Source organism: Aethina tumida, chromosome 1 (genome assembly GCF_024364675.1).
Source record: "Aethina tumida isolate Nest 87 chromosome 1, icAetTumi1.1, whole genome shotgun sequence".
Taxonomy (NCBI): Eukaryota; Metazoa; Arthropoda; class Insecta; order Coleoptera; family Nitidulidae; genus Aethina; species Aethina tumida.
The window spans coordinates 53184607-53199243 of record NC_065435.1 but is presented as its reverse complement, the minus strand read 5'-3'; the positions used below and the strand labels follow the sequence as shown (position 1 = coordinate 53199243).

Below are 14637 nucleotides of genomic sequence, written 5' to 3'. Positions count from 1 at the left end.
CATTAATTTCTTTAAATTTCAAAAATTTTCTAACAATTCGTCATGATCAGGAAGAGTATACAAAAACTAGTCAGTCAAAATATCCTAATAATAAATTAAGAATTAAATTTATATATTTACTTTTTGTTATAAACTTAATACTTACCTTAATCTATCAAGAAATTTGAAGCCTTTATATGTAATTGATCTATATTAAATTTAATCAAATCTTGTCTACTATAACTTATTTAAGTACTGGTAAACTTTCAATTAAACTATGTTGTAGATATAAGTTGTTAAATTGTAAAAATAATAAAAACATTCACCCAACTAAAATTTATTACCTTGCAAATTCCCAATTACAATAATCGACATTTCCAAAAATTTATTTAAAAATCTAAAAATATTATGCTCTCCATGATCCTAAAGCCTAATAGATATACTTTTCTTAATTTACAATAAAAAACTATTAAATAGCGATGGGTAGAGGCGAGTACTTTTAAGAATCGTTATTCTCTGTACTCAAGTACTTTTACGAATCGAATGATTATCTGAGTAGGAAGTTTAAAGCAATTCATTCGGATTCGAATACACGCCGCAGGTGGTACGCAGCGATAAAATACTTGAGTACGGAGAGTACTAAATCCATTCAAATTGATTCGAATCCATGGGTATTCAAATGCGTGGCGCACTTGAGTACCCATGCACTCGGATCTATTAACTCGACAGATATTCGGGCAGTCATTAGAGTACTTGGTATTGGGTAGTCCTAAAAAGTGTACTCGAATGCTGCGAATAGATTTATGATTCTTGTACTCGACTCGTCCATAACTATCGTTAAATCAAAATAGATTGCAAATATTGATAAAACAAAATAGAATATAAAGATATTCGATTAACAAATGGATCTGTTACAGATATTTCATAAATGTACTTTTCACAATTTTAAAACCTACAATACAAATTTACATAAACATTGAAAATGCGAAATGCAATTACAGAAACTAGCATTGAAACATTTAAATATGGCAGTATACATAAAACTTATCTTTTCTATTGAATAAAATTTGTTACTAAACCTAGATTAGTAGATGATAAAATATGCATGTATATATTTCTTTAAATAAAAACAAGTATCACTAATTTATTAATGTAACCTTTATCACTATAATATATATGTGCAGTAGATGAAGAGAGCTTGAAATTAGGATTGAGACTCTAGAAATTAATGAAAACAATACAATTTTTAATGAAATGAGGAAACATTAATACGATATGATTATCAAATTTATGAAGAATCTTATAAACTAGTATATGTATATATATACATCCAATCTCAGTTTAGGCCACTCCACAACTTGTCTTTAATTATTTGTATAAAAATGTACTACTTTTTTGGTATCTGAAAAACGTCTTTTGGTATATGCAGGAACAGAATAAACAATAATAAATGCAATGCACATTTCAAAATTGACAAAAACTCTTACATACATAAATATATTAAAAACTGAGATTGCTTACAACAATAAACAACTTTTTGAGCATTATAATTCTACTTCTTAATCTAAGACACCCTCATTTCAGTCAAATTGCAATAAAGCCCATCCATATATTAACCATGAACGTTTTGTGACATGTATAAATTGTACAATAGTAAATTCTAATAAGACCATCATGGTTAACGTAAGGACCACTTCTAAAAATTTACATGTCGCGAACCACGACAATATTTTGCACTGTAACATTACTGCCATTAACAACGATCAACGGTATTTCAAACTCTCGTTTATCTGCCGGTCCCGTGTCCTCTAGCTCTAGCTAAATGGTCCCATTCGCCAACTCCAGCGCCGACAGAAGGTCCTGGCCCAGGAGAAGATTGTGAACGGGCGCGTTCACCTCGTAATCCTGCTGTGTGAGGTCCATGAGCGATGGAATCGTGCCCTCAGGATCCAACAGCGATATAGAGTTCTTCCGGATTATGGTCCTCGCTTTATTTCTATCCAGTTCGATCTGAATTCGTTTGTGTAGTACTTTGTCGATGTTTGCTCTTGTACCATCCATCGGATCGTCCTGAAACATCAAATAAATTAATATTCATGTTATTTTAGATGGTTGGTTTGATGGTGCTACGTGGCTCCCTCACTTCATTTCTGCTCTTACGTTTTATAACGAATTTATTGTTTTGATAATTCATTCATTTACTTTAAAATTAGAACGTTAGAATTGTAAACGTTATTATTAACTCACATGTACGTTTCTTAACATCTATTAATATATTAACATAAAAATATATTCCCAGTTTTGTGTTAAAATATGAATCGATGAAATAAAATAAGCAGGATATGATCAAGTCGTCATTTCAGAAAAAATATACTACATAACGTCTCCTGATGTCATTTTCCTTGGTTTGTAGTCTCCTCACGTCTACAATTCCATTTCCATCATGGCAAAGCTGAACTAGGTAAAGAAAATTATACAATAATGTATTGATAAAGTTTTATAAAAAATTTAATTATCAATAAATTATTGTACTCACAAAACTATTTTTACAAAATTAATATACTTAATAATAATCTTAATGTTTAAACATGTGATAACCTTAAATATTAAATTAATATATTATGTAACTTATAATATTGCTTTGTGCATACTTATTTGCTTATTATGGATTTGAACTTGAGACATGTTTGGGGCAAACGAGCAATGAAGTACGATTGTTTGCGGCTCTAATGTTTTTAAAAGAAGTAAACATAAACACTGACATTAATCGTAATGGTCAAAGTTTTCATCTCGTTATTGACGTAATTGTACCAGTTTTAATCATCACCAAGTAACTTGTGTGATAAATATTATTTATCGATTTAACCGCCTTGTTCTGTGTCAACTATAAATTCAGGTAATTACAGGAAAATGTTAAGTGCACATTTGTTATAGAACAGAATCTTGACTCTTATATAAATCCCAATTAGCATGTGCATGCAAAATTACGCGATTATTTATTGAATTAATTAACTATTTCGTTTAAAACTTGTTAACAAAAAACGCGAATTTTAAGTGGATTTAAGAGAAGATTATATTGAAATCACAAAATTAAATAATTAACTGAAGTAACTGCAAAAAGTAAAATATTTCTTGGTAGTTTTACATTACTGCGATTAAAAATGAAAGCATAAAAATGGATGAAGGTAGATATGAATGCAAATTCAGGATAATTTCAGTAGAATGCTGAAAATTGCATTTTCAAGTAATTAAATTCACGTTTTAATTAAATTTCTTGCTTGATAAGCTGCATAAAAGCAAGCTAATTGCAAACATAATATCTGTTGTTAAACTCCGATAATGTAATGAAGCAATTCTAATACACGAACGTTTACATTGAGAGCAGATGTGCTATACTTTATTATAGTAACTAGATTATGCAAAATACGAAATGAATTCGAGCGTATTTCAGGCTCAAAGATATAAATTGTTATTTTGGTAAATCAAAGTTTGTTTTTAGCTAGATTTATCTTGTTTTTTCCACTATGGAAAATTTTAAAGTATTAAGACATATCTGTTTGTGAATATGAGTAACTCTTTAATGCTGACACAGTTTTATTAGTTTTGGGAGGAAAACAAGGGCAAAATATATCAAAATAAAATACTATTTACTTCCCCATTACTCAAGTTCAAAACCTAAAAGCAATAAGACAACAAGTAGGATTTAAAATCTTCATGTTTTATTGACAACAAAAGACATAAAAATATGTCAAAAAATAAACACACAAAATCTAAAATAACCTTTATAAAAGATTATACATTTTATCACTAATTCTTTATTGCTATAACAACTATTTACAAATAAATGATTTAACAATTGGGACCGTATTTAACTTCAAGTACCGATGTAATCACAGTTGGTACATAGGTTAAATGCGGCTAACAAAATGTAATGGATCTTCTTCGTTGCTTAATTATATGATTTAATTTTTTTGAAATAAATAACATCTAAGATTATTAGGTATATACATAATATGAGTGATTTTCAACATTTAATTCTACAATAACTTTCTATTGAATTTTAGAGAACACATTTTTAAAGCAATATATTACATTTTTTTTTTCAGATATGATATGCAAACAAAAATTTTTCTATTTATTTAACATTTAATATAAAATATATAGTATATACAAGGTACAATGTTTTGCAGTATTTGTGGGTAAATACCTATCTTAACTTTGTCAGTTTCTACATTGGAATCACCAATCCTTGTTCTTATATATTTGAGGTGTTTAATAAATAGATCATATAAAAAATTATTTCAGATATTAGTTGAATGGCAACGTACTGTGAGTTGTTAATATCGTTTACACTTCTACATTTTGTTATCGAGTTAAATAAATTATAATTTTAATGTCACATATCACAAACATGGTGTTTTTTGAGATTTAACATCTAAAAATTTAAATTAGCAAAACTAAAAGCGAGGATTATACAGTTTTATAGTCTCAAGATAATTTTATTAATACTTATAGATTTTTATTAAATTATTATGATGTTGAAATGGAAATTTTCATAAAACATATTGACTCAGTTTCTGCTAATCAATGATTGAAGAAAATCATGTTGATTATAAATGAGAACGGAATGTGTTATATATAAATAGAGAGCATTTTAGATAGAATTTCTATCACAGTCAATAAAAAATAGTGCGCTGTCTCCAAGTTTCCTTTAATTAACAATATCATGTTTATAAACATTTTAAGTAATGGCAGTTGTAAAGTAATTCCCTGAACTTTCTTGTACTTTTTATTATTTTAGAAGACTATATTATTTGGACTAAACAACTAAAGTTAGTTTATGATTTATTATTTTAAACAACTAATTACTTGTTTCCGCTAAAATGCATTCTCTAACTTTTTAATCAGACTAGATCTTTAACCAGGAACTTTATTCAAAATAACTGAATGGTAGGGTTAGCTTTATATGATATATCTATACAACATTATGAACCTATGGAGTTCAGGATAAAGGTCAACTCGAAATAATTGTTCTATAAAGCCACTTGTGAAATGTATTGTACCTGAAAAGTCCTGACTTGTGACACGTGTATTTGTACAAAATCTCGATATTATCAACAATAATATATCTCTGTTTTAAATAAAAATATTTTTAATATAGAATCACAGTTATTGAGAAGGCCGGGGCTTGATATCAAAAATAAATACATTTCACAAATATCGATGGTAACCCTAATGCCAATGTAAGTTATAAGGAACATCTACGTGAGAGCAGCACACTTAATGTAAGAGCAAAAACGGTTTCATCTTTTCGTTTTCGTGGGGGCCAGACATATGTAACCCGCCCGAATGTCGAAACCGCTTACCAAAAGATTCATCAATACACTGTCGCTGGGCTGCGATATGCAGGCGGCCTTTTGACCGCCCGAATCCAACAGCCAATTGCTTTTCCCTTTGGGACGTCCCCTGTGGTGGTTATTGGACATCAACTGTTGCAACAGTTCGGACGACATCTTTTCAGTGGGCTCGTTCTTCGACCGTTTGTTCGATATATCATAATTGGTACTGTTGGTACGTTTCGTGCCCGGCGACCTTTCCAGTCTACTTTCTTTCTTTGTCGATTTTATTGACCAAGTTGATGAATCTAAAAACATAGCTCGTTAATGGTACCCAGGTGAACGACTGCACCGCTTACCGGACTTACTTTTCTCATTATGTAGCTCTCCGATATTCGAATCGTTTAGCATGCCCCCGCCATGATCTTTTGTCGTTATCGACTGTTTGTTCACAGAAGACGATAACAACTGTGCTAAGCTTGAACTACTGTCTCTAATTACTTTTTCTTTATCGTTAGTGTTCCACATTAGATCGTCTGACATTAACAGAGGTAAATCGTCTGCCATGTTCATGGGAATATAAGGGGCTTTCATGGCGAGATCATCATCCTCCATTTGGAGGTTCATGAATGTGGACATTTGATCTTCGTCTCCGAGCGAGTCGGTCGGACTGTTTAATGACGGCAAACTGCTGTCAGAATTCTAAAACAAACAACCATTATAAACAATAATTTACACAAGTAAAACCTCATAATAATTAACGCCAAAAAACAATGGGAAACTGCACAATTAAGTTTAAACATTGCCTTTGGGTGTTAAATGATATCCGCATTCCCGCCTACCTTGGACAGATTTGGCGACAATAGCTCAGGTGTGGACGAGTCGTGGAAGTCTCTATAGGCGATAAAGGGATCGGAGGGTTCCTCCGACAGGAGGGGCCCGAAACTGTCGCCCAGGAAGTCATCCAGGAGCATTTCGGGCAAAAATTGGCTGTCGTCCGTCAACGGGATACAGACGTCGCCCGCGACGGGCGCTAAGTGAGTTAGATCGTCGGGTTCGTCCTTTAGCACTACGACAAAGGAGAAAAACGTTCCATTAAATTGGTTCAATTGAGAAAATTTATTTGCAGTTTAACTCAATTTCTCACTTCTAACAACTACACATAAATTGATTAATCAAAAATTAAGACGTAATAAAAGATTATTTTGTTCTAAACGTGTTGAGGCCACAACACCAGGCACAGAACTACATTCAATTAAGTGCTATTTTAGTTAAATTGTGGGCAATTAAAAATAATAGACACATTTATAGCAAAAGAGATTTTAATGAAAAAATTAACGGGTACCCATGTAAGTCTCCGGCAACAATTTGTTGACATAATAAAATCATTTGAATGTCCTTTATTGGGATCACTTGGGATTATACGAGTACCGAGAGATTTTTTTAATGCATCATTACATTATGTAACACAATAAAGAGAAATGTTGTCCGACTCGTTTTCACCACTGACACAAAAATTGAAAACGTGACCACCAAGTTAATTTATTCGCGAAACATGAATAATTATATCGAACGTATGTTTAACCAGAAATGATAAAAATGGCGAATTTGAAATTTTAATTGAACGACCGAATCAATTTTCTTATTAACACACAATGCGCTTTGTCGTCAATTTTCCTTGCATCCCACCGAACATTTCATTTCCTTTCACACTATTGATTATTCATGACGAATCGTTTTCGCTTGTCTGCGAATAACGGTACAGATAATTCAAAAACCTGCTTCGCATCTCCCGTACCATTGAGGCGAATTTTACATACACTTAAACACACCGGTTTTACACGCGGCGGATGCAAAGGACATTGAATTGAAAAAAATTGAATTGAAAGGGTTTCTGCTTCGGTGTTACCGGGCTTTGTGGATCGATGTTGCGTTTAGAACGTGTTGTGCGAATTGATAATTATTATCGCACCAGACAACGGCTTATCTCGTATTTAAAGAATGAGTTGTACAATTGTTACGCCGAAAGTGACACCTGTCTGATAAGGAAATTGTTTTAAATATTTATTTGCATCCGAGATATGCCGGCGCTTTGAATTATGCAGCGTTCAGTCACTTAGTGAAGACATTTGGAAGCTTTTCTAGAATTCCCAATTGGCAGCATACTGGTTGGGGTTCATTTCAATTTCCGAATTTATTTATCGGGGCACCCGCACTTCGGCTAACAAGCGGGCGAAATACGCGTGTTTTCAAAAACGACTCAGTTTCCAATAAACAAAATAAATCAGTGTGTAATCAATGTCAAGGTGAGGCATCAGCTGATCTCTCATTGTAAATTTAAATTTAAATGCAAACACGCGGTCTAACTAAAATTAGAATGCAGATGAATGTTAGAGCCAAATATCAAAATTAACTCATTATGCCGGGAAACAAGATGCTGGCGTGACGGACGTAGCAAATATGTTCGCAACGTGCTAAAACATAAATCGTGTACGTGCAACATTGTATTTGCTAATTCAAATGCGGTTTCCACCGTCCCAGATGATTCAATAAACTGTGATAAAATTGGGGTTTTCTGATATCGGGCAATTTCCCGAGAAAACCGTACGTATTGATAACATATAAATGTTAACAACACTCGTGTGTTTCACTTCTATTTGTTTACATTTGTGATGTGCTAATTAATCGTTTGGAAATCGTTCAATAACTCCATCAATTCATTGCGCCCGTTCGATGGGGCATTGTTGTTAAATTAGACGCATTTCACCGCTAAAAAATATTGGCAGTACACCCGACAAACATATTTAATCTATTCAAACGTTTAACGCCTGTTGAAAACGGCCTTGGACTGAACTAACGCAAATTACATTATGCAACTGACAGAATTAATGTGCGATAATGTGACATACATCTGGAGAAAATCACCTGAGTTCAACGCATTTACTTTAATGTATTTGTTTTAAAAAATTCCACTAATTTATTATGAACACACATCCGTCATAAAACCCATAGATAAACTAACGTTGTTCACATATCTTTCGCACTTCAACTTCTATTTTAATTGATTATTTGATTTATCGGTCGCTAAACAATAATGATCGTAAACAGGATAATAATAGAACACATTTTCACTGAATGCAAAGCTCAATTATTTTTATTTAACGAAAACAAATTATACGGTGCCTTTGAAAATGGGAATCGCTCCTCCAAGTGTGTTTACTACATTCCATAATCAATTTCGTAAATTATCAAAGTTTACATAAACACCACGGAAAAAAGGTTATAGATTATCGGTTTCGTATTTATTTATCAAGACAAATTTACTGTAAAAATAACGTTTAAGTGCAACCTCAATATTATTCAAGCAAATTATTGTAAAGTTATGAAAGGTAATGAACTCATTTACATTATCAAGAAGATTATTATGTACTAAAATTGAACGTTTTGCATAACTTAGGGTCACCCGCAACATTATTCAAATGATTTGTATATTTGAAATTGTAATGAAAGAAAATTGTTTGTCCCAAAAGAAAACGAAAACATTGAACTTAACCTCAAAGATTTGCTGTAAATGTGTCTTCAGTACTAAGATAATAAATAAAATAATGTACTTACTTGTAAGTCCTGGTTCATCTTCAGAGAATGTTAGGAATCCCTTACTCATATCCTCAGTTCTTGGTGCAAAAATCTTTGTGGTTGCCGTTTCAGGCTTGGAGAATAGTTTTTCAGTCACAGTTAAGGGTTTACAATCCCTCTGTGGTTCAATCACTGTCTCTTCGTCTTTAGCCACTACCGGCAAAACAAGCTCAACAACTTTCAAATTGCTGAGCACTGGCTTCTGGTTAACCGAAAACGGTACGTTTTTGTTGATGCACACAGTAGTACTATTGATGGCCGGTCTTAGTGAATGCTGAGATGCTGAATAGATCTCATCTTTGCATTCGACACCACTGAAAATAAATACAACTGTCTAGGAGACACGTCTATTTGGCCCAAGCCAAACGACCGATTTCCAAATGTGTAACGAACACTCGAACCGCGGCCGGCAGGGAATCTTTTGGCGAAACACTCTTTCGTTAAAGTCGCAACACAGCCGGTATCACTTATCGACTTCAAGGTACAATCCAACAACCGAAAAACGTATGCACGGAGTAGCGGTTGTAGTATCGGCGAACGAATGAACCGAGTCTCCTGCGAACGCACGTATTAAACGCTGGCTCTTATCAAACGGACATCGACAGAGATCGTCTCCGGACTGATTTTATCCTGGTGGATGTGTACACGTCTGGCGGAGTCGCGTGGTACGACGCCCCACCACCGTCGGTCGGTCGCCCAGTCAGTTGATACGGTGTTGGAAGGCCACCACGTGACTACCCGAATTCGCGGCACACTCGTTTTCTGGGACCCCGGTGCAAGGAAAACCTAACACCGCACGTGATTAGCTACTCGTATGACCGTGGTGGAGATTGTGCGGAACCCAATTGATTTTGCGGAGAAACGTGATGATAAGGGTTATCTTGCTTAACTGTCGTCGGCGGTACGCGTATTATTTGGTCGCGATGCGGGAACAATCGTTAAAAATAACTGTACGGCGGCGGCAATTAAGCTATTATTAGGTTTATCGACCGTCTATTTCCAATTTTTATTTATTTTATTCGATACAATGATCCATCAAAAATTTACTATATATTGTATACAATCATAGGGAATTATTTAGTGCTTTGGTATAATACACGTTTGTTTACTGTCCAAATGACCTAATTCCCCAATATTTTCCTATATTTTCTTACTTCAAATTTCGAGATATTAAAACCTTATTCTCGCTTCTGAAAGCAAGAATAAGGAGTTCTTATGTAGAATGGTACTTAAAAACTGGTTGCCTCAAGATATCGTAACTTATTAACTGGACTAAATAAAAAAATAAATGAAACTGGATATTCTATTTGCCTTCATCAAAAAATTACTATAAATTACATAGAATTGTGGAGAGTTATTGAATACTCTGATACAATACACGTCTGATTTCTGCCCAACCAACTTGCCAAATTTCTCAGCATTTTTCAATTATTTTGACTTTTAAATTCCGAGAAATTAAAACCTCTGAAAGCAAGAATAAAGAGCTCTTACTGTGGAGAGATACTTAAAAACAGATAGATTATCTTTATTTATTAACATTAAATAAAAAATAAATCAAATTGGATTGTCTACTTGCCTCCATCAAAAATTATTATAAATTGTGTAGAATTACAGAAGGTTATTGAGTACTTTGGTACAGTCCAACCAATTTTCCACATTCCTCAGTATTTTCAATAAATTCGTCCCTTAAATTCCAAGAAGTTAAAACCTTATCCTCACTTCTGAATAAGGTGCTCTTATTGTGGAGTGGTATTTAAAAATAGGATGTCATTAAGATGTTTTAACTTATCAACACTGGAGTAATAAAAAAATAAATGAAAGTGGACATCTCATTTGGTTGCATCAAAAATTTACTATTTATTTTAATCAATCGTCGAGAATTGTAGATTGCTTTGATACAATACATGTTTGATGTCTGCCCAACCACCATTTTTCAATTTTTTTTTTGTGCTCCAAATTCCAAGACATTAGTACCTGATCCTCGTTTCCAAAAATGAAAATAAGGAATTCATACTGCCACTTAGAGACAGGATGTCATGCACATATCTTATCAGAACCGGATTTAAAAAAAAATAATAATAAATGAAATCGAATATACCATTTGCCTTCGAATCAACAACAATAAATTCCTCAAGCATTATAAACCGCATTTAACGATGCAGTGTAACGGAGGCCTTGTTTCCACACGCACATTTGTGTGGCTTTCAACACGTAGCCCGACCAATTGACTGTGACATCACACCAGTTATGATGATTTGCACGTCACGAGTAACTTTATTAAACCCATTATATGCCCAGCGATTATTTAATTCAGAACGTTTTAAATCTTATTTACGAAAAGCGGCCGACCGACCAGCTTTACAACCATTTGAAACGCGAGGCGGCCTCTCGAAAACCTTCGCAAACCCTGCGGAACGTGGCCCTCGCAATATATATTGTCGTTCCGATATTTGATTAAAGTCGATGGGAATGTCCCGTTTTATGGGTTCGTGGCTATTATTTTTAGATGCGACAAAATAAAATTCAACCTAGAATTTTTCACATTGCGAAACGGACGTTTTCGTTTTATAATTTCCAATTCTCGTGATCCGTTGCGTAACGGAACCGCCGCAATTTGACTCGAACTTGAGTGTGCAATTTTGAGAAAATAGGCGGACGCCTTCCCTCGTGCGGTTTTGCACATCGATCTAACAAGTCGTGTCTGTTCTTTTTTTTATTTTAAAACTTACACGTACGTTTAACGTGTTCCGTTGCTTTCATTGACTTATTGCCAATTAACATGAATGCCTCTGTGATTTGTCGGTGTAATATTTCCGAATTTTTGTTTAGCTTAGTGTTAAAATAGCGATCAATTTTAATTCTTTTTACGTCAACCATTAATGCTAACCAAATGTGTCTAATCAATGGTGTTTTAATTGTGTGTAAAAATATTTGGGATGATATATTCGATCTCGACTGAACCGGTATCAAAATTTAGTCGCATTTTTTGATAAGAGTATCATGTTATGATATAATGAGCTTCTTTAAGCTGTAACATAAATATGGTACATACATGTAAATATTCCACAGTGATATCATATTAAAAATATGATATTAGTAATAGTAGCGTTGCATATATTTTTTCCGTTTATTGAAACAACTCCTTTCAATTCCTTGACACCAGAGGGTCAGCTATGATAATATTAGCAGATATATACTCCTAGTATGAAAAACAAACATCATACCATAAATATGAGAGCATAGATAAGCATTAAGATTAGTCTATCTGCAACTAATAATTGTTACGTGATTATCACTAGTAATGTTTCAATTCTCACGGCAGGACTAAGTGATGTATTAACTGTAAAACGTGACCTTGTTTATGATAAATTTTGTTTGGGTTGTGGAATTGTTTTAAAGGCAATAGAAATTTCCGAAATAAACGTGTATACTCCAGTTGAGTCAACATTTATATTAATAACTCAACATTTGATTGTAAAAGTTGTATTTTTAAAAAATGTATACGAACCAATAGATAATACAGGATCAAACAGAGAGGCGAACGTAAATATATATTGTGTTTATTAAACATACATTTTAATTGTTACATTGTGTTTTTAAAATTAATGTAAATGTTTGCTGGCGCGGTATCAACAGCGTGTTCGAATGAGATAGAATTTAATTAAGCAATTATTGACAAACACAACAACATTGAGGTGTGTTCGAAAGATACTTGAAAAACTCCATTGAGTGCATATACGTAATTTATTAAACTGCAATTATCAATCACCTCGTCAAACACTTACTGTAATCATTACAATTAATACCCCCTTGATTAATTTTATCTGTACATGTAACAGATAATTTCCAAATTAAAAATGACAACCCAATTTGGTAACGAGTATTAAAATCATCGATTATTAACGCCCTTAAATCCTTGCAATTACTCCGTGCAAACTTCAGCCAAGATGAAATTCTAATTTGTTCTACATCGATTGCAACCCGACATCGTAAACTTTGCGAAGTTTACGCCGTTCGGAATAATCCAGTCGTCCGAAATCGTAACGAAAATATGCCCAGACACTTATTGGCAGCTGCAAAACGATTAAATTTGTAGTAAGTCAGTTTTGTGCATCAAAATCGACTCTGGCATTAAAATAAAAAACATTCTTGGATCATTGACGTGCATGTACGCGTATCTGTTTCTGCACTGGAACATTTTCATTTATAAATAAATTCTAATCTGCGTTATGTAACTAAACAGAAACAGATTAGCAACGTTTGTTTTTATTTTTGCCATTTCTGAATTGATTACATTGTATTTTTAAATAATAAAGCTGTAATATCGGTTTGTGTAAATAGTAAATAAAATGTTTAACTTGTACTACGAAAGCAGTTTAAGTTAAACAAATAAAAACGATCGGACCACTGAAACACGTTGTTCACGTTTGGTGACATTTATCATTGTAAGTGGAAGGTGAAACTGGTGCGTGTTATAAAAACTACGTATTAAATGCCTTAATTGTTATTAATTTGACTAGGCTGTGTACTAAACGATGTGAAAAATTATACTCCTGTACGTCGCTTTTATACAAGCCATAACGTTATGAAGTGTCACATAAAACGGAAAATGTCCCACTTAAAAGTAACTACATTTCCCTTATAAATATAAAAACTAATAGGCAACTTTTATTTACGTTTCCCAATAAATCGGACTTCAATTTTGACCTAGCAGACCGGAAATTGAATTAATGAAACGGTTCGAGTGAGGTAATTCAGACGAACGGGGGTGTGAATCGAAATGTGTAGTCTGAAATGTGTTAATCGTGTTCACTGTTTACTGGTTCAAACTTTATCATATTAAAGTATTTCGTAACGGCTCCGCCACGGTATTTTGGTCGGCTTAATTAATGTGCCGCCGTGGAAAGACAAAACGACGCTCACACGATCCACTCAACCTTTTCGTTATCCGACCACGTTTCTTTTATCGTTTATAAAACCAAATTAATGTCGTCATTCGGTGCGTTACAAAAATAGCAACGACATAAACGCACTTACGGCTCTCCACCGAATGCAGTTTCGTGGCTCTTTGCCCCGTTCGACGCAAAAGTGGACGACCGCAAAGTAAAAGTCGTGATGTGAAAACATTTCGCGTGCATGTTTGTGTGTGTGTGTGTGTGTTGCACGCCGACGTGTATTTTGGTCGTGTACACTCACTGGGCCGTTCCGTACCGGAGTACGCCAGATTAAATTGACAGCAGTTAAAAGACCATTATGCGATGAATTATGTAATTGAAACAGCATTGACCAGGTCGAAAGGCGGCTGGCTCCTTAGCTACGTGGCGCATTAAAATGTCAGGCCAATTGCCACGAATTTAGGGCAAATGATTCCTGTTCGAATATCAATATATCGGGGTGTATTGGTTTGGTGGGATGGAAAATAGGGAGGCGATTGTTTTGGTTGGTGTCAAGTTAATGCGTTTTCGCCTGGACAGTGAGTGAATAATCATTGAGGAAAGTCGGTGAAAAGGATCAGCTGATAGCTTGCTTATCAGTAATAATGAACGCGATTAGTTCTGTAACACCCGGGCGGGGACCGACGTTCATTCCAACAGTGGTGTTCGTACGTGAAAATCAATAGGACACATCCTGACGCCACAAAGATAAAATAAGAATATTACGCACGTACTTAATATTATTTAACTTA

General features: G+C 33.9%; 1 protein-coding gene across 2 annotated transcripts in view; it reads right to left on the bottom strand.

Moving 5' to 3' along the window:
- Nucleotides 1-300: 300 nt before the first annotated feature.
- Nucleotides 301-14637, bottom strand: part of LOC109594646 (protein similar) — a 74748-nt gene continuing 60411 nt past the window's right edge. For both annotated transcript variants that reach the window (XM_049970629.1, XM_020009884.2), the window contains exons 8-12: nucleotides 8931-9265; nucleotides 6158-6384; nucleotides 5684-6017; nucleotides 5346-5623; nucleotides 301-2049 (exon numbers count right to left, since the gene is read on the bottom strand). In XM_049970629.1, coding sequence (XP_049826586.1) covers nucleotides 1798-2049; nucleotides 5346-5623; nucleotides 5684-6017; nucleotides 6158-6384; nucleotides 8931-9265 — 1426 coding nt within the window. In that variant the 3' untranslated portion in view covers nucleotides 301-1797. The remainder of the gene's footprint in view (nucleotides 2050-5345; nucleotides 5624-5683; nucleotides 6018-6157; nucleotides 6385-8930; nucleotides 9266-14637) is intronic.